Below are 27716 nucleotides of genomic sequence, written 5' to 3' on the forward strand. Positions count from 1 at the left end.
AACTGCATAAGGTCATATGAGCGCCAGAAGATTAGAGGTGTCACAAGAGAGTAACAAACATAAAAAAAGGAGGGGAGATAAGGACGATAGATGTTTGATAGGAAAGAAGAAGCAAACCACACCAAAGCACCCGCCAACCACCCACGTACATCTCTAGAGAACAGAGTCAGATGTACCCTGATTTTCTCTTGCATCTTCATTAAGTTTAAATCCTTTACTTGGAGGGTTATCCTTCAGATAAATCTTGAACCGGGAATGGCCTTTGAAATAACCATGGTTTTCATCAAAACAAAGTCCTGTTTTGGTTTTCACAGTTTTGGAACCGTTATGTAGATAAAACATAAATCAAAAGGCTTTATCTTCTGAATGTCTTGATAAAGCTCTCCATGGTACACTGGTGTTGTGTTGTTTAAGAAATGAAATGAGAAGTGAGAACTGTCAAGAACCCATTTGCATCATTATTCTGCAGAAAGCTTGGCTGTGAAAGGGGGGGGGGGGGGGTAGACAGACATACAGGAACAACAAAGGGAAAGGAAAAGTAAGACCTACCAGTGGCACCCTCCACCCACCAGCAGTGAAAAATCAACATGATGAGGAAAAGCATACATGTAAATGAAATTATATTGTGTAAAAATGCACTCTAAAACTATAAGTCTGGTGAAAAAGAAAATCCACATTTAGTTTATTATAATAAATCTTGACAATGGTAGCAGAACAAAACGTCTATATTATGATGATGTATCGCCACAGCCATAAAGTACGAGAGCTCTCGTGACCAGAGTGGCCAGCAGTCCTGACCTCACCACACTCACACACACTGGCTACATTCTCTAATCTATCTTGGACTTGGAAACTCTTGATTGAGTCGCCGGTGCTGGTCACTTCAAATACAGTGACCTGCTAGGAAGTTTTTTGTGGCAAAGCTGCTCCTGTGTGTGACAGTTCACAGGCATTCAGCTGCCGCCAGTTCATCTCAACAAAACAACAAGATTGTCAATCTACAGGAGAACAAAAACCCGGTCCGCGATGTATTAGTTGACGCCGGAGACCAGAGATGTTTCCTAAACTTTATCTCTACAGAACATGTAACACTCACAATAATATACTGCAGTTCTATCTAGACCTTGCCCAACACCAACACATGAACAGAATCAAGATGAGATATACTTATACACGGGTAGAAAATTTGTTGAAGAATTCACACACACACACACAGATAACTGGCTCACTTGAGGCACACACACAGATACAGGCTCACTTTAGTTTTTAGGCACACACACACACACACAGACAATAACTGGTTCACTTTAGGCACACACACAGGTATGTATAGCGTGCTCACTTTAGGCACACACACACACAGACAATAACTAATAACTGGTTCACTTTAGGCACACACACACAGGTATAGTGTGCTCACTTTAGGCACACACAGAGAGAAGAACAATGGGTAGGCCTACATGGTACACACACATTGTGGTACATATATGCCATGCAAATACGCAACATGCACAAACATATAGGCACTCGCACCGCTAAAATAATTACCCACAGCCAATATATAATTACGCACACACAGGACAGACAAAGCCAACACAGATCTGACTGACACAGACACACACACACATGTTCATACAGACCGGATCTCCTCAAAAGACACACACACACGTTTAATTTATACAGATCTGATCTCCTCAAAGACACAGACACACACACACATTAAAGTTAAAGAGCTGATGCAGGAGGAGCAAAGATCGTTTCAAGTTCAAGATACCGACCACAGGAAGAAAAACTGCGACGACACATACCGCAGGAGTGGACAACACGTAACCACACAAGCAAACTTTTGTAGAGAATTTGTATTTTCAAAACCCCGACATTCAAACAAGTTATGATAATATTCTGGGCTAATACGAATAGTAATATGAGTAGGGAACACTGACAAAGGACTACTGAGGAGAATACATGAAGCAAAACGATTGCATCGCTTGACAACTTTTTCAAACATCAAACAAATACAATGTACCTAATCAGGAGATCACATTTAGCAAACTGGCCATTCTTAGCATTAGTCAATTAAAAGAAAATGATAAAAGTTCATACTACTTATATATATAGTATATCAGGTCCACTAAAACTTCCTTCCAGTCCCAAGACACATGATATGACACTTGGTCAGCCAACATCTCTCCAGATAAAATGGAAATGTATGTAAAAGCAAGCTTGGGTGGCAGCAAAAGGGTAAAACTAAAACAATCTCCAACAAAATACAGTGAGGCGGAGATAACATAAACACGGAAAACTCAAAATCACGGATTAGGCGTTGTACAATTCGCCTTTCTCTCACTGATAACATCTTTTTAATTTTTCGTTACATCGGTTGACCCAAATTATGGATGTGTTGAACACCTATATTTTTTGTAATTAGTCAATCCCCGATGACATGTTTGAGTTATCCGGGCCGAACTGTGTATAAACTTGTGGTCCACAAAGCCTTAGGCGGCAGCAAAGTCCTTTAGCCTATAGATTACAAGGCCTTATTCCTTATGCAGCAGCAAAGTCCTATGGTAAAGCCCTATAGCCTAGCTCACAAGACCTTATGCAGCAGCAAAGTCCTATGACGTAAAGTCCTATAGCCTAGCTCACAAGGCCTTATGCAGCAGCAAAGTCCTATGGTAAAGCCCTATAGCCCAGCTCACAAGGCCTTATGCAGCAGCAAAGTCCTATGGCAATGTCCTTTAGCTCACAAGGCCTTATGCAGCAAAGCCCTATATGTAGGCTACTGCCGTACCGTAAGCTGACAAAACGGCTTTTTTTCATTTTAGTGCCAAAATGTCTTATTTGCTAAATCAAAAGCCTGATCAGTTATCCCGCTTGTGTGAAAAAATCTATAAATTTGAATTCAAATATTAGAAGAACGCTATTTTTCAATGGTTACACTGATAAAAAAAATTTCCCTTTCTCCAAACTGCTATGAATTTTTTTTTTAAAGGCATTTTGTCAGCTTATAAGTTATGGTATAGCCTATAGCTGACTGAGCATGATACTTCCCTCAACGGGAGCTCCAATTGATTTCATGGCATCTCGTGTTGACCTAAGAAGTTGGTGTAGCTAGTGACTAACTTAAGTAGCTAAATCAGCACAATGTGTCAAAACTAACTCAACTAACTGTTTGCCAACATGAAAATCACTGAATCATCAGGAATATTTGGGAAAATCACAAAATCATATTCTCCGTCTATTAAGAATAGTGCTCATTGTGAACAGTGGTACTGAGAACCAGTACCTGTCCAGCCCTAGTGAACAGGCAGAATAAGTAATGATGATAATAATAATAATAATAGATAGCATTTGCATAGGGCAAATCCCCGTTCAACAGCAAGCTCTATGCGTGCGTTTCACAATCTACACTATTACCCCAGCAGACCTGAGAGCATTCTGAAACAAACTCCATTACCTGGGAAGCATACAGTGCAAGCAGCCATTTATAGGCGCTAAAACACTAACATACCGACAAGATAGATCTTTCGTTGTCTATGGCCAGGTACCCATTCCCACCTGGGTGAAGTGTGGAAAATTTGTGTAAAGTGCCTTTCCCAAGGACACAGCCTCAGGCCCGCGGCTCAAACCTCGAACCTGTAACCTCATGACTACGAGCCCGGTAGCCTATAACCACTAGGCCACCGATGCCACAAGTACCCAGTAAACTACAATTATAATGTACCTCAGTAGCGCTCACTGGTAATTGGAATCATCATAATCATTGCTTTTCTCACCCTGGATCAGAATATAGGCCACGAACAAACACTGTCCACCTTTCCCTATCCTGGGCTAGTCGCTTGATGTCACACCACGTCTTCCCACTTTGTAATTGGAATACATGTACAGATTTATTAGGAGGAAAAGACATAACGACAAACATTCTTTTTTCCCGCTACTCTAGGCGTTGAAATGTAGTAGGCCTACCGGTACACGCATTACTTCTATCAAGATGTCACATCAACAGGAGGCAAGTCTAACCAGTGCTGCCTCTCCAGTCACTAGGTCTCTCAATGTTTGGTGTTCTCCTCAATTCTTTCACACATGATGACTTTTTACTTTTAAAACAAAAAACACATTTTCATCTTACAGTCAAACCTACCTCAACTAACTTCTCTTATCCACTTCTATCTAGTATGCAGATACTTGGACAATTCCTATCTTTGTTCAAGGGAAATTTTGACCCATTAACCCTATCTGTACACCCTGGGGTCATTTTGCACCCCCTGGGTGGTATTCTTCCCATTTGAGAAAACTTCTAAATCTAGTCCGAAGATCCCTTTGAAACTTTCCGTATTTCTCAAAAAATCATTCTGACAGACTGCTATGCAAAGCATACGGATCAGATTAAAGAGTAAATTTCCTCTTCGGAAAATGGTTGCACAGAGTTCCCCACGTCTAATGGATACGATAGTAAAAAGCAAATAACCGATAGGGTTAAAGGGCGATATTTTTTTTTCTGGCATTCACACGAAATTGTGATACTTGATATCATTAGATTGTTGGAGATAGGCCTATATAATATGTTATACTTGATACTGCAAATGACATCAGATATAACTAGATCGTTGAAGATATATATGTCATGCTGCACAGATGAGAAAATTCGTTGAACCAACTAAAGCTCAAGAAAACCCTGATAGATAAGGGTTCAAACCAGGACCAGCCACATCACAGTCCAGCATGCTATCAACTGAGCAATGAACAATACGAATACACACACATATATCAATAATACTATATCATGGGAGGTATTCATGTGCTGCACAGAACACACAACAAATTATTTAGTCATATTTTTTTCATACAATTTGTTACGCTGATTTTAAAAAGATATTCATAATAATACATGCAAATCTTTTTTTTTTTTTTTTAAAAGACAAGGAAGACTGTGAAGTGTCTGACTACAGAAAGAGAGTAAGTAACAGGTGCTGCCTAATTTATTCCTGTGACAAAGTTTTCGTAGAAAAACTGCTGACTTTAGGAGCTGAAGAGTTTCGTCGTAGACTGTAATAGTACCAGCAGGTTGGTACAGTGCAGCCTCTCTGTAACAACATTGTCGGGACCAGAAAAAAATGTCGCTATAGAGAGTTCTCATTATTATAGAGAGGCAACCAAAAGTTACTTATGATATATATAAGATTAAGAAAAAAACGGGACCTGGGCACCATGTTGTAACACAGGATGTCGTCATCTCGACGGTCGTTATTGACAGGCTGCACTGTACCTTCAAGCAGCAAAAAGTGAAGTTGTTAATATGAAAAGCTATGATCAAAGAATGTGAGAAAACACGAGGAGCCTCGGAATGAAACTTTTTTGTGTTGTGGAGATGCTTCATGAGCTAGATCGGTCAGACCTTCGGGTGAGGATGTGCAAAATTTGCTGCCCTTCATCATCACATTACAGTAACACGACTTGAATAAAAAATACTTGCCTAGGCTTGGTGGAGGATAAGTGTAAAAGTTGAAGTAGCACACATGTCAAAGGCTGATGTTATGATATAATTGATATACAGTCACGCACCATCCTAAAAATCTGTTTTTTTCTCTCTGTCCACGCTCTCTTGACGATATGAGACTTGCAATCCCAACTGAGCGTCACAACATCCATCCATTTATAATAAGGAAAGTTAAAAACAGCTTTTTGCCGAGAGTAGAGAGTTTTATTATAATGAAAATGATGCTCAATTTGAGCATTTGCAATTTGTAACAATAAATGTGTTTCAGGATGGTGCGTGACTTTTTTGACACCCTGTCTGTATATTATACTGCCTGCAACCTACATATTCACTGTTGGGTGTAACACTCGACAGAAATCATTTTTCACAATACAGTATGCTGGAATCTTACACCAAGCAGTCAATCTATAGAGAGAGAGAGACCTTTGCACGTTAACAAAATCACTTTGGTCATAAAGCTTGGTCCACGGATTCCGAGGTATTTAAAATTTGTACCATTTGAACCGATACCGCCCAAAACACAACTACTATACTACTATGGTAAAATCAACCACACAGGAATAATTGAATGGGGGGGGGGGCGGAGAAACTTGTGATACATCTATGAAACTTTGTGCTGCACAGTTCGTCAAAAAGACTCATCTACTGCTGCCCTTCTCAGATCAGTCAATTGCAATATATGTTTTATGCCCCAACAACATTTTTTAATCATTATTAGGAAGCAGCCTGCTACAACCCTGCTCGTCCGGGCTAACCCGAGCTGAGAAGGGGGGGTGGGGGGGGGAGATACAGCATCCCGGCCAGACAGCGCAGACACTCAATAAAACAGAAGTCCCCATGCAGAAATTAAACTCACTTCTTCCTTGAGTAATGGCGAAAAGCCTGCACATAACATTAAACCACAGACACCACTGTTCAGATCATTTAAGGGAGAAGAAGATGTTAAAGACAATTTCTTCCTACTTGTATTCTTGCACTGTGTTATTTCTGACAACAGGACATCATACTCCAAGAAGCATTCATAAGCCCAACACCTTCTCTCCAAAGTCATTCATTCGAGGAGAGCGTCAATTACTGAATTATTGACGCTCATATGACCTTATGCAGTTGTGAGCGCTGTAAAACCTCTACTAAAACAAACAAAACAATTACTGAATGAGCTTCCCACTCTCAACAGTCGAAGACGTGGCACACAGATTCACACCCCCTGGTCCAGATGCACAAGCAAAGGAGCTCATAAAAATAAAAGCTACAAAGAACATGTGGCAGATCTTAAGACACAACTCTCGAATATCCTGTGTTCTAAAAAGGTTACCTGGAATAAAGTGAGCATAAAAAAGAATGAGGATCAGAGATCAACAGCTTTAATTTTCCCAGAGACGAATACGAGAATACTTTGTGACGATACGAGAATGCCTTGTGATGATATGAATATCAATTACACCATCAATGTCCGGCAAAGAGGGCAAATGCTTTTTAAAATTATTGCATAGTAAACCTAATATCCCTAGAAACATAGCATGTGTAAGTTTGTAAGACTATGTTTTTTTCAAATACAATAGATCAGAACAGGATAATCCAGAAAAACAAAGCGATAGAAACAAAATAAAATGCTTTATTATGTTATCTTTGAACAGGTTCATTGCAAATCCTTCATAAAAACAGGATTGTCATACCAAAAAACACAGCTAAATACACTTAATTTTTTACTTCTGGACAGCAGTAACTGCATCACACCAGTACATTGTTAATGCAATTCTCTACAACACTTAAGTAGAGAAGCAAAATGAGTGAAAATGATTTGCCGAGTAAAACTTATGACTATTTTCTTATCGTAGTGGTAGTAGTAGGCAAGGTATATTCATGACAACGAAAAGAATACATGTTATCCATTACAAAGCCATAGTTTCATCATTTTTCCCCAAAGGAAATGAGGTAAAAACGTACTTGAAAACCTGAGTTTAGAGACAAAAAGAGTCCTGTTCATTAGTGGAGAAATCTTTCACTTTCTGCCTTTTCTAGCCTCTCTAATTCTAATAAAAGAACAAATGGGAAAAAAAGGAGAAAAAAAACCCCATCCCTCCAGAGCTCTGAAAATAATACCTTTAAAAACTCCAAGAATCAAAAGGATTAGAAAGAGTTATAAAAGAAATCAGCAATACAAAATGTTTTTAAAAGTTGTAGAAAAAAAACATCTATTAAAAAAGAACATTTCGTTTTTTTTTGGTGTTTTTTAAAACTGTTGAGCATAGAGCCCTGCTGCTGATATATGAAGGAAAAACAGTCAACAACATGGCACTGAGCGGACGTACGGCGTATCCTCTCACTTTATACATTCGGCGTATCTTTCCCCTTTATACGTACAAGGCATCTTTTCACTTTATACGTACGGTGTATCTTTTCATTTAATACGTACATCATACTTTCACACCTTTAACGTACGTCGTATCTTCTCATTTTTATACATACCTATGTTGTACCTTTTGATTTTATGCATACATTGTACCTTCTCACATTAATGTATGTATATGTATCTTTTCACTTTATACGTACGTATGTTGTATCTTTTTCCCTTTAAACGTACGCCGTATCTTCTCACATGACTCAACATTTCACGACACCAACAAAACCAACAACCGGAAGGTAAAGAAGGATGATACATCCTGACCATTATTGCTCTGGGAATTATGCACACACACACACGTACGCACACTTTCCGTAGTTCCAGTCCCGTTCCAAGGAAAGGAGCTCCGCAAAAGTACGCTGAGTACAGGCACAGTAGCTCTCTCACGATGGGTTCATCGACTGAATGTGGGTGTTTAACACCCTGCTCAACGCAACGTGCACATTCAAAATCAACACACATTCCATTACATGGTCGCTTTTAAGGACAAGTGGGCTAACCTAGATTTCGGGGGTTTCAGAAATCTTGACCTACACCATAAGTGGGCATTGCCCTACCTATAGGAGAATTTTTGTTTCATTCGTGTGTACATGTGTTTGGTTATAATAGAGAAAACTCTCCTTGTCTTTTAAGTAAACTGAACAAGGGTCCAAAAACTTTACCTTCGATTTTCTCAAAACAGCATTTTTCGGGTTAGCCCCCTTGCGCTCAAAAGCGACCATATAAGCGGGCAGCTATAATACTGCCTGTCAGGGCCTATCCCAGCCGAGTGGGATATGTCTGCCCAACAGAAAGATGGACACACTCCGAAGTAAGATAAACTTCCCCACACGAGAATTTCTAGACTCTCGTCTTGTGCCAGTGAGGTGAGGAGCCAAACCAATACATCAGGTACCAGTACGGATTGCAAAAACACATCCACATAGTTGCTGATCCATCTTATATACGTACATATAACATTTAATCATAATACAAGTGTAATTAAGCTTTGACAGGACAGACAATGCCGTACTGTAAAATGCAAAGATCAACCCTGGTCCAAAAAAATAATGACAAGTATTCTGCAATGCTCCCCCAATCCCTGGTCAAGTTTTAAAAAGAGAAACAGCAAGTATACATACATATATATATATAAGATAGGTATACATATCTGTGTGCTTACACAACATGACACCAAACCTGCAGAATCGAATGTTGTCACCCCAAACCTGACCACAACGTCTATTCCCTCACACACAGTGGGTGGTTGGCAGGTGCTCTGGTGTAGTTTGCTCCTTCTTTTCTATCGTCTGTATGTCTCCCCTTTCTTTTTCTTTTTTTGTATGTTACTCTCCTATAAGACCTCTAGTCTTCAGCATTATATGACCTATCTGTTTTGGAAGTGCCTTAAAAACTTTTACCAAAACTAAACCACTACAATTCTAAATCTACATTCACAGACAAATGGTTTGATTCATATAAGTCTTCAGAACTACCCTCTGACAAATGTTATATTTCTTTGAGTTTCCTTTCCCTAGATATTCATTTAATTGCAAAAAGACAAAAATTACGTTACACAACTTTTTGACAACAAAATCTTCCAGATATGCAATCTGACTGGTGCATTACTGCTACCACATTTGCCGAGAGTAAGCCCGACATCTGGACCACAAATTCCTCTCGGTGGGGACAGCAAAAGACGCGGGGGGTTATCACAGTTTGGCTTTGGCCTTTGTCAGGTCGATGAAAGGCTTGGGCAGAGGGTACAGGCACAGGTCCCGCTTGAACTCCATCACGTCTGTCACCACCGTCGGCTGAAACACACACACAACAGAGAAAAACATGTACAATCAGGCAAGGAGATCTCACACACTTTCATTACCACGATCGGTTGAAACACACACACAACAGTGAAGAACATGTATAGTCGGGCACCAAGACCTCACACACGTTGGTCACCACAGTCGGCTGAAACACACACACAAAAGAGAAAAACATATACCATCAGGCACGGAGAGCTCAAACACATTCCGCCTGAAACACACACACAACAGAGAAAAACATGTATAATCGGCATGGAGATCTCACGCACATTCATCATGACAGTCGGCTGAAACACAAACACAACAGAGAAAAACATGTATAATCGGCATGGAGATCTCACGCACATTCATCATGACAGTCGGCTGAAATACACACACAACAGAGAAAACCATGTATAGTCAGGCAGGGAGATCTCGCATACGTCGGCTGAAACACACACACAACAGAGAAAGACAAATACCATCAGGCACGGAGAGCTCAAACACGTTCCGGCTGAAATACACACACAACAGAGAAAAAAGTACAATCATGCACGTAGATCTCACACACATCTAAAATGATGGTCGGCTGAAACACACACACAACAGAGAAAAACATGTACAATCAGGCACGGAGATCTCAAACACATTCCGGCTGAAACACACACACAGCACAGAAAAACATGTACAATCAGGCACGGAGATCTCACGCACGTTCATTACTACAGTCGGCTGAAACACACACACAACAAAGAAAAACATGTACAATCAGGCACGGAGAGCTCAAACACATTCCGGCTGAAATACACACACAGCACAGAATAACATGTACAATCAGGCATGAAGATCTCACGCACGTTGGTCACCACAGTGGGCCGAAACACACACACAACAGAGAAAACCATGTATAGTCAGGCACGGAGATCTCACGCATGTTAAGGCTGAAATACACACACAGCAGAGAAAAACGTACAATCGTGCACGTAGATCTCACACACATCTAAAATGATGGTCGTCTGAAACACACACACAACAGAGATAAACATGTACAATCAGGCACGGACATCTCAAACACGTTCCGGCTGAAATACACACTTTCCTGACCCAGTGTGAGAGTTTAGTTTTAGTAAGAGTTTTACGGCACTTGCAACACAATAAGGTCATTTAAGTGCCAAAGATCAGAGGTGTTACAAGAGAGTAACACACACACAAAAAGAAGGATGGGAGATAAAGACGATAGACATTTGATAGGAAAGAAGAAGCAAACCATACCAGAGCACCCGCCAACCACCCACCCAACGTGAGAAAGGCAAGACAATGATGATTGTGATGAAACCACTTACTAGAGGTAGGACTGGTGCTGGCAAGAAGCCGTCCTTCTCCTTGTTGTCCCCGTCCTGAGCGACGTCCAACTGCTGCTCCCCGGCCTCCCGTCCACCGTTGGAAGTGGCGCCGCCCGACGTGTCAGAGACCACGTGCACGGAGAGCTTGTGTCTGTTGGGTGCATCCAGGGCGATCTTTTCCTGAGGGCAACACGGGGTGGGGTTATTTGTAGGTACAGTCACAATTGTCCATCTTAACGGGGTGAGTTTGTTTGAAGGTAGTCACAACTGTCTATCTTAACCCTATTCACGGAGTCAGTTTATTTGTAGGGACAGTCAGCATTGTCCATCTCAATCCTATTCATGGGGTGATTTTATTTGTATGCAAAGTCACAATTGTCCCTCTTAACGAGGGGCATTTATTTGTAGGTACAGTCACAATTATCTATCTTAACCCCAACGGGGTGAGTTTATTTGTAGGTAGTCACAACTGTCTGTCTTACCCCTTGTCATGGGGTGCATTTATTTGTAGGTACAGTCAGAATTATCCATCTCAATTAACCCTAGTCACGGGGTGAGGTTATTTGTAGGTACAGTCACAATTATCCATCTTAATTAACCCTAGTCACAGGGTGAGTTTATTTCGGTATATGTCAAGAGTCTTGCACTCAGCCATCAATCTATGGATGTTTAGCCAGTCATGAAAGAGTAAAATGAACTTCTCCTGACTGTGTGTAAAGAGGCATCAGACCCATACTTTAAGAGCACAATCGGGCATGAAGAACTCAAATACGTCGGGGATTGACAAATGTTTTCGATACATCCATAGCTTGGGTTAACCAATAACGAAAAATTACAGATGTCACTCAAGGAATAACAATTTGTACGAGCTATCTATGAATTTGAGTTTTATGTGTTTGTTTAGTTTTAGGAAGATTTTAAGGCACTTGCAACACAATAAATAAGGTCATATAAGTGCCGAAGATTAGAGGCGTTGCAAGAGAGCAACAAACACAAAATAGAAGAAAGAGAGTTACTGTTTTCTTTTTTTTTTCAATACAGGTTTTACGCCGCTCGCAATAGAGAAGTCTTTACAGGGAGTCGGGACTTACTCTGCTCACCTCTCTAGCTTCAACAGCACAAGGTCTGCTTCGACTTTCAAGGCACCCCGGAAATAGCAGGTCACAAGAGTGTGACAAACATTTTTAAAAAGTAGAGGAAAACGACGATAGTAAGGATTACGAAAGAAAAAGCAGTAGTTCCCTGTTGTAGTTCAGGCACAGTTATGAGCATGTATGACATTGTTGAATTAGCCTATTTACAATTCTACTGTGCACAAGAACGAGAAATGTCCCCCCTTTGGGAATGGCCAAAAGACACTTCAGTCACTGGCACCGCCCCGGGGGGGTTTCTGTGTTTGTGTCAGTTGTGCTCAACTATATCTTGAGCACGACACTAAGAAAGAAGCAGCCTCTTAAAACCTGCATTACTCTCTCCAAACCATTGAAAAGTTTAATAAATAGACTGCAGGAAACTAACCTTGTAAAACCTGTACAAATCATCCTTTTTCAGAGTCCTCAGAAAAGCCACCTCTACAATATCTGGAAAAGAACAAAAAAAGAAATAAAATTCAAGTACTTACAAAAAATAAATACTCTTCACACATTATGCCTGCATATAGTATATAATATATATTCCTTAGGAATCAAGAGGAAAATGTTTGTACCAGCACCCCAAGGCCACTCAGCTGGCAAACCTCTGGCCACATCAGGCTCAAAGGCAACCCCCAAGACCCCCCCCAATAAACTTTGTCAGCCAGTTTCAATTAACAAAAGAACTGGGGGGGGGGGGGGGGGGGTTAAACCAGTGCCAACTTCAAAGCACACAGGTCCGTTAATCCTGAAGTTAAGTTCTATTTTGACATAATACTTCGTACACCAACAAAAGTTAATTACTTACTGACTGAAGAATGAGCTTTGCTTTAATTATTGACTTTCTAGAAACGGAAAGTCAAATAGAAAAAAGTTACGGAAAGTCAAATAGAAAAAAGTTCCAATGTGGCATGTCTCAAATTCAGCAGATTAACCCTTCCAGCCCTAAACGCGTATATTTTCAGCAGTGCTTGTACCTCCCACCGTCCCAAGAGCCTGTATTCTCAGTTTTGGGGATACTGAATTTGAGCATTTTTCTAAATTAGCTAACCTAATTACACTTTAATTTTCATAATAATTTGTTCATTTATCTTTAAACATTGTGTATCTAAACCTCATTACAAAGATACTACATCACTTTTTAGAATGCATGCCTTTTTTTCTGAAATACTGCTGTATTGGCTGGGACTGGGGTTAGGGAGTGCACAAAAATGGCTGAGGCTGAAAGCACCCGCCAACCACCCACAACATGACCTCCTGTCAATCCTTACCACGGTCAAAGTTGTAGAAGCTGGAGATGATCTCGGTCCAGTACTTGTTGTTCTGCTGCACCAGCTTCTTGGGCTTCTCCAGCCTCTTGGTGGCCAGGGCCGACACGTGTTTGCCAAACTCCTCCTCTGGCATGTCGCGGATCACGTCCTGACACGCACACACACACACACGCAAGCACAAAGAAAATAATTTTTAAAAAATAAAAATATATAGATCTATATATATACAATAGAACAGACCCAAAAAAAAAAGATTTTATTGCTCCTCCTCAGCAATACCCAAAAAAAAATTGTATATAAATATTTTAAAAAGAAGAAAAGATTTAATACAAAATGACTTTATTGATCCCACTCAGCAATGAAAAAAAACAAAACAAGAAGAATAAATAACCCCTCCAAAACAAAATATGATTGAATTGATCACACTTAGCAATACAAAAAAAAAGAAGAAAAAAAGAGAAAAGAAAACAAAATGGATTTTATTTTGATTCCACCCAAAAACAGGTTATCGTCTTGTAATTCTACCACAGGTCCCACCTCATTGTGGGAGGAACAATCGAAGACCCCCCCCCCCCACCCAGTCTGTTTTGTAGGTTATATCAGAGAGAGAGCACATCTATACAGCAGCTTGACAGAATGGCATAGCACAAATTATCAATCTTCTCATCACACAAAATTAAATATTTACGAAGCACACATAATTCTACACCATGTTGTAAATTAAATATTTACGAAGCACACATAATTCTACACCATGTTGAACCACACCTGAACCAAGATCATTTCTGTGTGTTCACACCCTAAGACACAAACACAATGGAAAGTCAGTCCGCAGACAATGGTAGGTCAGTGCTTACAAAATAAGTCACAAGCCACAAGCCATCCTCAGTATAAGGTTTCCGACTCGTTATGCATATCATATACACTTTCCTAGCTTGTAATTTCTGACCTGTCATGCATGTATCATGTACACTTTCCTAGTTTGTAATTAAGAAAGCCTGGCAGGCTGGAACTGAAACCTTCTGCCATGTCTTGTCAGTCATATGTCTTGGATCTTTCCCACACTATCAAAACTAAAGCGAGCTGTATGACAGTCTTAACATAATAGACCGAACCTTTACATGTCTGTCAACCAAACGTATGTATGAACATGCAGTAGCACGTATCAATCTACGGTAGCATAAATCTTTAAGTCAACCAAAAGGAATCGAGGTGTACAGGTCCTATACGATCAAGGGAACCAGCAGAGCTCTAAGGTTTAGGCAAATTTGATAGGTTATTTTTTTTATATATCAGCTATCATGTTTTTGGCACATCTATTTCAACGACAAAATGCAGCGTATCATCACTCACATGGACATTCTGTATAAAAGCCTCGATACGGCCCTCCACATACTGCGGGGGTCGCGACGACTGCACAATGACTCGCAGACCCTGCACGCCTTTGGAGCGCCGAACGCCACTGAACACGATGTAACCTGCACAAAGAAACATGTTACTGTCTGTCTGACTGCACACAAACACACGTTACTATGTGATGGCACACTTTTATTTTTTTTCTTCCGCTTGTACAAAGGGCGATAACATAGAGAACGCCGAAACTTAAGCGGCTGAAGATCGACACTAACAGGAGCCAGTAGGCGTCTGCTTGACTCCACATAGAGGGCGCCTAAGGCCTAGATCTAGATCTAAGAAAAAAATTACATCACAAAACAGCTGGTATTTATGAAGCATTTATTTGGGGCTAACAAAAAACTCGAAATTCCTAAAATATTGCTTAAAATGTAATTCTGCTCATACGCCATCCTAATTTGACAACGCTGATTTTAAAAAAGTAATTAGTTTTTGTCTACCGTGAAGTACCAGCTCTGAAATGACCATTTAAAATTGTCCCCAATCCAGTTTGCAGACGTCACGCAAACCGCTGAACTCCAGTTGGCGACAGCAAGACGGCATTGAGAGTATGCGGCCCCAGTGCTTTCTTGTCCCATCTCCATTCTTAATAACAGTGAAAACAGTTCACAACAAAGAGTGAGCTTAAGAAGAAGTCACATTTTCACTGTTAAAAAATGGAGGCTGCAGTCTGCCAACTCTACGTGGGGCAAGCTGGAAATCATAAGGGAATTTTTATACCTATCGGCACTTACAGAGTAAGTCTCTGAAATCGGCGTTCTCTATGTTTGCTCCCAAACACATGTCACTGACTAACTGAGTACACAAAAATGCATGTTACCAACTATCTGAAGGTGATATAGCCTGCACACAGACATAACTAGATCACAAAACATACAATTTGAAATATGACATTAACTTCACTGAGATAAGTTTACTAGAAATCTTGAGCATGCATCATATTCTCTGGGCTCCTGTTCCATTACGTGTTTCTTACAGGAAACTATCAGTTTACCAGAGAAAAGAAAGGATTTTTTTAAAACCGATCAAAAGTAGAGGCAGCAGACCCCACAACACGTGTATAAGACTGAAGTGATAGACAAAAACTTGGCCCCCACAATGAATGTATAAGACAGAAATGACTGACACACTTAGCCCCCACTGTGAGCACCACAAAATACTCACCCAGCTGTTCTTGGGTCCGCAGAATGTTGAAACACGGCTCTCCGATCACCTGACAACACAGCAAAACACACAAAGGTCACTTTACACAGAAATTTCCAAACAGTAAGATGTGAATAACTGTAAAATGTAAATATGAAAAATAACCTTCTACATACTCTGGGCTTACTACAGTGATCACAAAGAAACCGAACAAACCCACTGGTGTGAGTCAGTGGTCACAAAAACAGTAGCAAAATACAATAGCAAAGAGCAGTAACAAAAGCTCCAACACATCAGCAAAGAGCAATAACAAAAGCTAGCAAATCAGCAAAACGCAGTAACAAAAGTTCCAACACTTCAAAGAGCATTAACAAAAGTTCTATCACATCATCAAAGAACAGTAACAAAAGTTCTAACACATCATCAAAGAACAGTAACAAAAGTTCTAACACATCAGCAAAGAACAGTAACAAAAGTTCCAACACATCAGCAAAGAACAGTAACAAAAGTTCTAACACATCATCAAAGAACAGTAACAAAAGTTCCAACACATCATCAAAGAACAGTAACAAAAGTTCCAACACATCATCAAAAGAACAGTAACAAAAGTTCCAACACATCAGCAAAGAACAGTAAGAAAAGCTAGCAGACCAGCAAAATACTAACACAGCCCTACTGGAAGAAAATGCCCATGATTGACAGAATTTGAATCAATCCGGAGGGAGGCTGATTCTAAACTGTTTTCAGGGCTAACCCAAATCGATGCGGGGTACATGATGACCCGAGCAAACAGACAGAGATCAACAATAAAAAAAAACTTTCCGAAACAGGAATCAAACCCACATCTTTCACCTGCAGACACTGAAACAGCCATGGGGAACACGTATAGAAAAAAAACAAGGAGCTCCAAGAAAGGCAAGCCTATCCAGAGATCTCACCTGGCAGAAGAGTTCTAGAAGCATGTTATTTTCCGTGTTCTGCAGGCCGCACTGGTAGTAGACCTCAATGCTGGAGCTCTCGTGTACATGGTTCTTCTGTTTGTGAAGGAAGTAGCAGCCTGTACGAGAAAATGTAACAAGAATTATGTAATTTGGTTGCATGAAAAAAGGAGGGGCTATTCCAAGGTAACTGACAGGTCAAATGAGACATTTTTTCTGTCCCGTCAGTTACCAAAACTTAACACATCACAGAATATGCATAAATTACTTTTTTTTCGAATGACTGCATTTCCTATGATTCTTGATACATCTTTCAAATGTTCTGATCATCTAAAGTGGAAATAAATTAATAGATACTGAATTACAGTGTTATCATAGTAAGAAAGTATAGATTTTTTGGCTAGTTTTAGTCGTTTTTACGGCGCTCGCAACTGCATTTAAGGTTATATGAGCGCCAAGGGATGGATGTTAATAGAGAAGTTCATACAGGGAATCAGGCTTACTCTGCTCACCTCTCTGGCCTCAACAGCACAAAGTCTGCTTTGACTATCAAGGACGCCGGAAATAGCAGTTCACAAGAGAATGACAAACATACAAAAGAAGTAGAGGAAAATGACGATAGTAAGGAAGAGGAAAGAAAAAGCAGCAGTTCCCCCTATGTTGTTCCGGCACAGTAGGAGCATGACATTGATAAATCAGCCAATTTACAATTCTACTGTGCATAAGAACATGTTAATATCCCCCCTTTGGGAATGACCTTTAAACACAACTTCAGTCAGCAGCACTGTCCGAGGGAGGGGGGGGGGAGACAGCTGAAGATCACACCCCATGCAAAATAATGATTAAGACTCGAAAAGGAAGTGGACAGATATAGTCACACCTGTGCGTATAGAACTCCAGACGAAACACAACACGACGAGATGACAAAGCGGCATGGGATGTAAGCGCTATTTAAAGTCCTACTATTATCATTTTTATTGTTACTATTATTATATTATTATCATTATCAACATCATCATTTATTACTATTATCATTGATTTTATTATAAATATCATTATAGTATTATCATTGTAATCATTATTATTATTAATATTGTTGTTGTTCTTGTTATTATCATTACTATTATCATCATTATTACTATAAATATTATCATTATTTATGCAATTCATATTATCCTTATTAAAGTGAGCTTGTAGACAAAGTGACTGACCGTCGGGCAGCTGGACCTCCCGGAGCTTGCGGTGCTGCGAGGGCAGGAGCGGCCGGGTCTGGCTGTTGGCACACAGCATGTCTTCTACTTGAGACAGCATCTCCAGGGATTGCTGGAGACACAGACAGTTAGACATACACATTAACACACATAGAAACACAAATAAACACAGGCATAGACACATAAACACATACATATACAAATAGACACACACAAACAACAGCATCTCCAGGTATTGCTAGAGACATAGACAAACACTTGTAGACAAACACATGTAGACACACACACATAAACACATACATAGACACAGACATATACACATAAACACACACATAGACACACAGATAGACACACACATAGACACACACATAGACACACACATAAACACATACATAGACACACAAATATACACATAAACACACACATAGACACACACGCACATATATACAACATTTCCCTCACTTGAGACAGCATCTCCAGGGATTGCGGGAGACACACACACACACACATAGACAAACGCAGGAGGTTGTGTTCTTTTTTAGCTTTAGTAAGAGTTTTACAGCACTTGCAACACAACTAGGTCATAAAAGAGCCAAAGAGCCAAAGATAAGAGGTGTTACTAGAGAGTAACATACAAAGAAAAGGAGGAGAGATAAGGAAGGCAGCTGTATGATAGAAACGAAGTTTAGCAAAAGTAAAGAGAATCACATCCACACAACTGCTATTCAGAGCAAGATGGACAGACAGATAACACAGAAAATTAGTAAAGAAGGAGCAGAGACGGAGAGACTAAACTGTCAGTAAAAAGGTTTGTGACCAGTAAGCTATCACATATATTATATAATATACCTTTATAACATTCAACTTGAACAACAAAATGTTCAACCAGCTTGTTTGAGTAAAGAGAAGCACATCGACACAATAATGATCATTTAGTGCAAGGAAAACGAAAAACAGACGGTAGTAACGAGGACTTTAATGATAAATAGATTCTAAATGCTTACTGATTTGGTGACGTTCCCATAGATGAGACCCTCTATGTACATCTTGGACAGCAGGTCGGAGATGAAGGCTTGCAACTTTTCCACAGTCACCTCTGAAACAAAAGTTGGAGCCGTTTAGAATTTCACAAAATTGACAGCTCCGTGGCCACTGCCCGATGCCTTATACTTGCGCACTGTAACACATTTTCGAACTTTTTTAAAACATAACAGAATGCTTTCAAGATAGCACAAGTTCTCCTGCCACAGAACAAGTAACAGTAAAATGTGAGGCATTGTCACCGAATCAGGCGCTTGTCAAAATAATGAAATCCAAGACATAGGGGTGAAGGTCAATTTTTGTCTAATTTTTTATTTTTTGGTTCAACACCTTTTATGTCCATTTAAAAACACATTTTTGTGTGGATTTCATGTTTCTCCGTTTTTCAGCTCCAATGTACCCAGACATCCCTGGTTGCCCTTAACCCTTCCAGCCCCAGCCTTTTTTGTGCACTCCCTAACCCCAGTCCCAGCCAATACAGCAGTATTTCAGAAAAAGAGGCATGCACTAAAAAGTAAGCAGAATACACCTACCTGGGCTGCCTCCAGCCACACCAAAACTGAAATAACTTCCCCTCCAAACAGCTACAAAATTAGCGGACAATAAGCTTACGGAAATGCAAGAAAGGATACCCTACAGTAGATTTAAAAACTTGGAAATAGTGGACTGGAGAAAGTTTTATAGAAACAAAGAGGGATTCGGATTTTCTCATAGTCAGATGGCTGCCCGGATATGAGTACTCTCGTAGGTTGTCAGCAATGAGTTAACCTTTGAGCTCTGACCTCCTGAGGCTACCGTGCCCTCTGCCTGACCTCCTCTGAGAGATTCACGCCTTCATTCATATCATAGTCAGAATCACATATTATTATTATAGTAGAGGGTTTTACGGCGCTCACAACTGCACAAGGTCATATGAGCGCCAGGAGTGGGTGTCAACAGAGAAGTCTTTACAGGGAATCAGACTTACTCTGCTCACCTCTCTAGCTTCAACAGCACAAGGTCTGCTTCAACTATCAAGGCACCCGGAAATAGCAGGTCACAAGAGTGACAAACATACAAAAGAAGTAGAGGAAAATGACAATAGGAAGGCTTAGGAAAGAAAAAGCAGCAGTTCCCTATTGTAGATCAGGCACAGTTATGAGCGTGACATGAATCAGCCCATTTACAATTCTACTGTGCTTGAACGAGAAATGTCCCCCCTTTGGGAATGGCCTAAAGACAATACAGTCAGTGGCACTGCCCCGGGGGGATCAGAATCACATTCCATATCCCACTCAGGGTAGTCCTCGTCATTACGAGCATCTGCCTCAGAAACATCTCCAAAATAATCAATAATGCCTGTGTAGAAAACACTGTTTCCGTGCGTGTTTTGTCTCAGGAGGGCCGGTTTTTGTTTTTGTTAAGTGTTTTACGGCGCTCGCAACTGCATAGGTCATATGAGCGCGCGGGACACACCTAATATTTTCAGTTGGTAGGAAATTTTGAATTTTGCCCGGGTGGCGGCCGAAGCCTACTCTTATCGATTTTAGACCACCAAGGGATCTTTAACGTGCGCAACTTGCACACGGGCCCTCCGAGATTTTTCGCCCTTGTCCGAGAAGGCTAGGTGTAGATCTTTCCTACCAGAAGATCAGGGGTGTGGCTGAAAGACAGCAGTACGAAGAAGCGAAGGAGTAGCAGTAGAAAGGCTGCAGAAAAGGGCCGGTTTGAGGACAAGGTCTCGCTCACTGGTATACAGGTGGCTAGGCATACGGGCAGTTTTACACGCCACTGGTGTTCCGGTGGCAAGGGCTCAAAAGGTTCAAAGTAGAAGATTTCCACAAGGACTGTTAGCTAGCTTCTGCTTTCTACACCAAATCAGGGATGTCATTATTGGGGTGGGGGCGAATTTTCCCAGACTCCGGCAAACGTAACAGGGACACTGACAAGTAGAAAAAGGAGCAACCCAGAATAGAAGACCTGTAAGACAATCAAAACAATTCGTGACAACTAAGTCAGTGGTAGGGTATTTGACAGGGAAGAATGGACCAAAACAGTCTCCTGGCCATCCTGCACTTTCACGTACGGACCAAGTTTCCGATCAACTGTGCCACAATGGTCGACCACCTCACCTTCCAGAGCTAGCAGCAACTCGTCCTTTGTCCAGAGAACCTCGGAGGTGAGCATGTTGGTGTAGAAGATAGCGTGCTGGTGCGGCTGTTCCGCCTGGAAGTTCTTCAGGTTGCGTCCGTGCTGGGGTAAAAAAACAAAACAAGAAACATGTTCACAAATTGACTCCTATTACTCATAAGATGCTTCACCTTCTCAAGAAAAAAAAACTAGACTAATTTTTAAAAAATAAAATGCTACTTTTATCAATCACCGTGAGGAAATTTGTTTTACAATGGCATTTACAAAGTATACATTCAACAGTCCAGTCAATGCCATATAGCAGCCAGTATCACGTATCCCACAACACAGAGAATCTTACAGACATGACATTTCTGGCCACCGCTGCGCCAACCCTTGTTCTTGAGCTAGGGTTATCGCATCTTGCTCAAAGAAACATCCCAGTAACCATGCACCTAAATGTCCTGTCACTGATCAATGTTTGCAGTTATTGTGAGCCCCGTGCCCACTCACCACCCAGCCCCAGGAGCTCCAGACAAGAAGAGTGACATTAAATAATTTCACCATACCATTCAGCACTCAGTCCCACGACAAAATGAAGTCTGTGATATGTAATCGAAACGTCTGGATCAATAATAACAACAACAAAATCGAAACGTAAAATAACTATAAATAGCTTTAAAACCCCAGGTGCGGACTCACCATCTCCTTGAAAATAGCCAGCCTCTGGGGGTTCACTTTGAACTGTGTCATCTTCTCCACCAGTTTCAGCAGCAGAGTGGTGAGCTTGTCGTTGTAGCCCTTCACCGTCAGCTGGGGAACAGAAAGGGACAGATAGAGAGGTGAGTGGGAGACAGAGACAAAGACAGATGTTGTAGAGGGAGACAGGGACAGACAGATGTTAGTTTATTTTAGTAAGGTTCAGGTTTTGTTTGTTTTAGTAGAAGTATTATGGCGCTCGCAATTGCATAAGGTCATGTGAGCGCCAGAAGATTAGAGGCGTTACAAGAAGTAACAAAAATACACTAAAAAATTTATTTTTTTTAGTAAGAGTTTTACGGCACTTGCAACACAATAAGGTCATATAAGTGCCGAAGATTAGAAGTGATACAAGAGAGTAACAAACACAAAAAAGGAGGAGGAAAGATAAGGACAATAGATGTTCAATAGGAAAGAAGAAGCAAACCACACCAGGGCACACGCCAACCACCCATACAGACAGACAGACAGACAGACAGACAGATACTAAAAAAGGAGGAGAGACAAGGACGATGGATGTTTCATAGGAAAGAAGAAGCAGACCACACCAGAGCACCTGCCAACCACCCACTTAGTAAGGATTTACGGCGCTCGCAACTGCATACCGTCATATGAGCGCCAAGGGGAAGTCCAAACGGGGAAATCAGGCTTACTCTGCTCACCTCTCTAGCCTCAACAGCACACAAAGTCTGCTTTGACTATCAAGGCACCCCGGAAATAGCAGTTCACAAGACAGACAAACATACAAAAGAAGTAGAGGAAAAAAATGACAATGGTACGGATAAGGAAAGAAAAAGCAGCAGTTCCCCCTATGTTGTTTCGGCACAGTATGAGCATGACATTGATAAATCAGTCCATTTACAATTCTACTGTGCATAAGAACATGTTAATATCCCCCCTTTGGGAATAGCCTAAAGACAACTTCAGTCAGTAGCACTGCTCAGATGTTGGAGTGGGAGACAGGGATAGACAGAGACACACGTTGAGTGGGAGACAAGGACAGACAGACGTTGTAGGGTATATATACATACAGTAAAATCTCATACACAGCAAACCACATCGTTGACAAATAGTACTGTGAGACAGAGTGATAACATCAACAGTTCGACAAATAGTACAGTGAGCCAGCATGATAACATCCACAGTTTGACAAATAGTACAGTGAGACAGCATGATAACATCCAGTTTGACAAATAGCACAGCAAGTTAGAGTGATAACATCCACAGTTTGACAAATAGCACAGCAAGTTAGTGTGATAACATCCACAGTTTGACAAATAGTACAGTGAGACAGCATGATAATATCCACAGTTTGACAAATAGCTCAGTGAGACAGCGAGATAACACCCACAGTTTGACAAATAATACAGTGAGACAGCATGATAATATCCACAGTTTGACAAATAGCTCAGTGAGACAGCGAGATAACACCCACAGTTTGACAAATAATACAGTGAGACAGCATGATAGCATCCACAGCCTTGACCAGCAAGCGTGGCAAACGTACCGTGAGGCCATATATAGAGCTGTCCAGGTTATACTTGAGGCCTGCGATGTCGGCCATGTACGAGTACTCAGTGAGTGCGTCGTCAAACAGCTGGGTGAACAGTGCGTTCAGGTTGGTGTGGAGAGGGTCCATGTAGGCGATTGGACTGCAGAGATGAGGAAGAAAAAAACCCAAAAAAAGATGGATTCCACACATTCTAGATAAATAGATAAATTTATCAAACAAGCTGCAAACAAAGTTCAATGATTAAACATTTTTTTAAAGGAAAGTCATGACATTTAAAAAAAAAAAAGAGCTTTCAAATAGAAAAAAAAAAGCCAAAAAGCCTGTCTCGCCCTAGGTGTACATGTTAACAGATTATTGTTAAGTGAGGTCAACGCAATGTCCAAATCATTAGTAAGGGGGAGGGGAGGATGGAGTTGTCAGTTTTTAGATGAGAAGAAGTACAAATAAAAAAACATTTTGCTCCAGTCTTTATCTGGGGTTTCTACAGAATATTTTTTAGAAAAAGCCAAACATACTGCACTGTGTGGCACAAATGTTACAAATTAGAAAACTCCATCAAACATACTACACCCTGCAACGAAAATGTTACAAATTAGAAAAACCCAAACGTACTGCACCCTGCTGCAAAAATGTTACAAATCTGCAAGATATTCCTCAGTAGATAAGGCCTCCAGGAGTACATGATGAGGAAAAACAGAAAGCCAAGACAGATTCCCGATGTCCAAACCTATTACACATTAGCGAGTACACAATACCACACATCTCTTATTCCACAGATTCATCATCATGCCACTGGCTTCAGCACTCACCCCTCCACGATAATGCATAGTTACCTCTCCCATTACAACATTAGCAACAGAAGTTGCCAGACATTTCTGTGAGAAACTTGCTTTCACCAACCACTCATCAGCAGCCCCCATCCCTTCTAAAAAGATGAGTCATCCAAATTTATCGAGTAACACAGCTCATCTTTTGTTGAAGGTGAGAAGAGGGCATTACTATTAGTTCCTTCTTTGATGTGTGTCCATTGCCTTTGTATATCTATCTTAATGTTCCTCTGAACTAAAGAAGCAAAATGTGCCCACATGATTCTTTTGAACTCAAGCAAAGCAAACTGACCTGATAAAGTCTAGGTTCAGGCAAGCCTTGGGCTTCAGGAAGCGGTCATCTTGCTTGTACCAGAGTCGACTCAAGGGTGTGTTCTGGAAATAAATCATAGCCCGCATGGGAGAATTCTGCAAGCCTCTCACAGTTTAAAAACAAAACAAAACATAAAATGTGCTCTGCATGGACAGGTAAAGAGCTTAACCACTATAGCACAAACACTGCTCAGAAAGTATGGCTCTTCACCTTCACATTCTTAGTGTTCTCATATGGATGTAACGCACTGTCTCTTGTAAGAATATACCTTTCAAGGATGAACTTTTTTGCCAGCGCAAGCCAAGTTTAGTTTCATCTCAAAGGAAGACAGATCACCTCTTTCTGAATTACTTGACAGGTAATAATAACTAACTTCAGAAACTGTTGAGTTCACAAGCACAATAAATATTTTCAAAAGCATCGGAGCTTTGGGCAAAGTTACCTGGCACACTGACATATACAAGCACGTGACAAACAATCGTCAACAAAACCTTGTGTCTTACCTTGATCATCTCGGGCAGAATCGGTGCCTGAAACAAAGGAACAGGAAAATTTACAGTCCAAATGAGACGCTTTTATTAGAACTGGTTTTGTTATGGGCTTAAGATTAATTGAATTAAAATACAAAAATCACAATACAATGAAAACTTTCACATGGTATATAAACTCTTTCTCTTTCTCTCTCTCTCCCTCCCTCTTCTCCTGCCTCTCTCTTTTCTCTCCCCGCCACCCCCCCCCCTTTCTCAGCCTCACCATCCTCTCTGGCTTCTCTCATTCTCATTCACCTACTCTTCCCTCCTTCCCTTCTCCTCCATCCCTCCCTTCCCCTTCCCTCCCTCTCGCACACATCTACAATGTCCCACAACACTGCCTTCCTATATTTACCTCCGTTTCTCTGTCCACCAAGTCAAAGTTGGTGGGTATGAACTCGTTCTTCATTGGGAGCCGCAGGTTCTCGTGGAAGCCACAATCAGTCCATTTCTGGAGAAGAAAGAAAAACAAAACAAAGAAATGAGCTGCATATTTTATGTCATATGAAAAGAAAAAAATTTATTTTTAACAGAATGAATAGATCAATTATTTCTTGACAATGAAAAAAGCCTTCCCCAAAACTAATGTTTGTTTTACTTATCTCAAAGGAAATAAATCTTCCTTCAAAAATGGAACTACTATAGCAATTAATGGTAAACAACATAATGGTGCAGTAAAAAAAGGATATATTTTCTTCATAGTATATGTGAATATAGCTTTATAAAAAAACCCAATATTATTCGTCATTAAAACAGACACAGACCATGAGTAATAACAAAATGAGAGACCCAACAAGACCAAGATTCTATCAGCAAGACAGGATAGGAGTGCAGGAAAAAATAGTTAAGTATGTACCCCCTCTGGCGCTGACCAGATGACAGGGACATGTGGTTACTTGAGGGAGGCATTGCGCTGCCAAGAGCGAAATGCTCGCAGCTAAAGGGATTTGAAAACAACAACAACTATGTACCCCCTCCATTCCCCTCCACCCTCCACCTTTCCGCACTCCATGCTCTTTACCCCACGTGGAAAACAAGAGTAAAAAATCCACTCTTCAAAAGAGAAGTAATTTTTTTTTTAATAAGTGAAACAAACTAGTATCCTCCACCTCTCTTCCTCCCCACATCGTTAACTCAGAATGACAATGCTCTGTCTGCACAGTACCTAGTTTTGACAAATTTGACGTAAAAGATTTAGAGTTTCACATCATGTCAAGGATTTTCAAATACAATTCTTTGAATATCTTGAGAATGAATCCGAATAATCTTAAGAATTTGTTAGAGCAGAAAGAACATTTGTGAGGCAGCGTAGTGGAATCAGCCTCTTATCAAAATAATCGAAGTGAAGAAACTTGCATTTTTCCCCAGGTTTGTGAATTTTTATCACATTTTTGTTCGTATGCTCAACACTTTTCATGCCCATTAAAGTTAAAGTACTCATTTCTGTGTGGATTTTTCTAAAAAAACGATTAAAGGCACAAAAAACGTAAATTTTCAGTTACCACGGACTCTTAAGCTAAGGAAATAACTATTCTTTGGTGGCCATTTTCTCACTTACTTTACCTCTGAAAACAGATGATCCCCACCTCCTTCTTTCGCAAAAATCTCGACTAGTATCCAAGACAAATGGATATTTTTTACATCCAAATAAAGACAAGTGAACAAGCTTTAAGATGATAACAATAACTCTACATGCCCCAAAATTGACGAGAGCCTGATCCCACCATGCTGCATCACATTTAGTTTCTGGCCTCATGGTCATATTAACTCAGAATGACCAAAAGTGTCAGATCATCATCCGGTGCCTTGCCGACTGGCGTGGGCTATCATGAACCATGTCAGATAGAACTTTTGTACTTCTAAGGTAGCGACATCCCAAACATAACATCCTTCCTCTGACCTGCAGCTGTTCAGCTGAGAACTTGGCGACGGAGTACTGCGTGCCGTACCACTGCTCCGTCTGGTCTGTCTGACCCTGGTACTTCTTGGACACGATCGTCACCCTAAACGACAACCACAACGACGATGATGACAATACAAATAAACAGACATGATAATGACAACAGTTTTAGTTTTAGTATGGTTTTTTGTTTTAGAAGAAGTTTTATGGCGCAACTGCATAAGGTCCTATGAGTGTCAGAAGATTAGAGGTGTTACAAGAGTAACAAACATAAAAAAGAAGAAGAGTAGATAAGGACGATAGATGTTTGATGGGAAAGAAGGAGCAAACCACATCAGAGCACCCGCCAACCACCCATTCACTGTAACAATGAAGATGATATACTTAACAATGAAGATGATAATGATAGTAAAAGATTGCAATAGCAACAACAGTGTTAATAATAATAACAATAGTGACTATAGTAAAATAACGATAATGATAACATTAATACCAAAATAATAATAGTTCCCTTCTCAGTCCATACCTCATGTTGCTGGGCACTAGCTTGTAAATGTTTTACACCCCCCATCCCCAAGCGTTCATTCACCCCC

General features: G+C 40.6%; 1 protein-coding gene across 1 annotated transcript in view; it reads right to left on the reverse strand.

Annotated features, from left to right (window-relative positions):
* Positions 1 to 9208: 9208 nt before the first annotated feature.
* LOC101845820 (insulin-degrading enzyme) overlaps positions 9209 to 27716 on the reverse strand; it is a gene marked incomplete in the record, with an annotated part of 40213 nt that continues 21705 nt past the window's right edge. The window contains 17 exon segments of the mRNA XM_035973484.1: positions 9209 to 9694; positions 11026 to 11205; positions 12544 to 12605; positions 13427 to 13574; positions 14780 to 14904; positions 16004 to 16052; positions 16921 to 17039; positions 18132 to 18243; positions 19136 to 19227; positions 21284 to 21404; positions 21984 to 22094; positions 23548 to 23692; positions 24673 to 24755; positions 25197 to 25223; positions 25579 to 25674; positions 27124 to 27226; positions 27650 to 27669. Coding sequence (XP_035829377.1) covers positions 9593 to 9694; positions 11026 to 11205; positions 12544 to 12605; positions 13427 to 13574; positions 14780 to 14904; positions 16004 to 16052; positions 16921 to 17039; positions 18132 to 18243; positions 19136 to 19227; positions 21284 to 21404; positions 21984 to 22094; positions 23548 to 23692; positions 24673 to 24755; positions 25197 to 25223; positions 25579 to 25674; positions 27124 to 27226; positions 27650 to 27669 — 1695 coding nt within the window.

This window comes from Aplysia californica, unplaced genomic scaffold, assembly GCF_000002075.1.
Source record: "Aplysia californica isolate F4 #8 unplaced genomic scaffold, AplCal3.0 scaffold01284, whole genome shotgun sequence".
Taxonomy (NCBI): Eukaryota; Metazoa; Mollusca; class Gastropoda; order Aplysiida; family Aplysiidae; genus Aplysia; species Aplysia californica.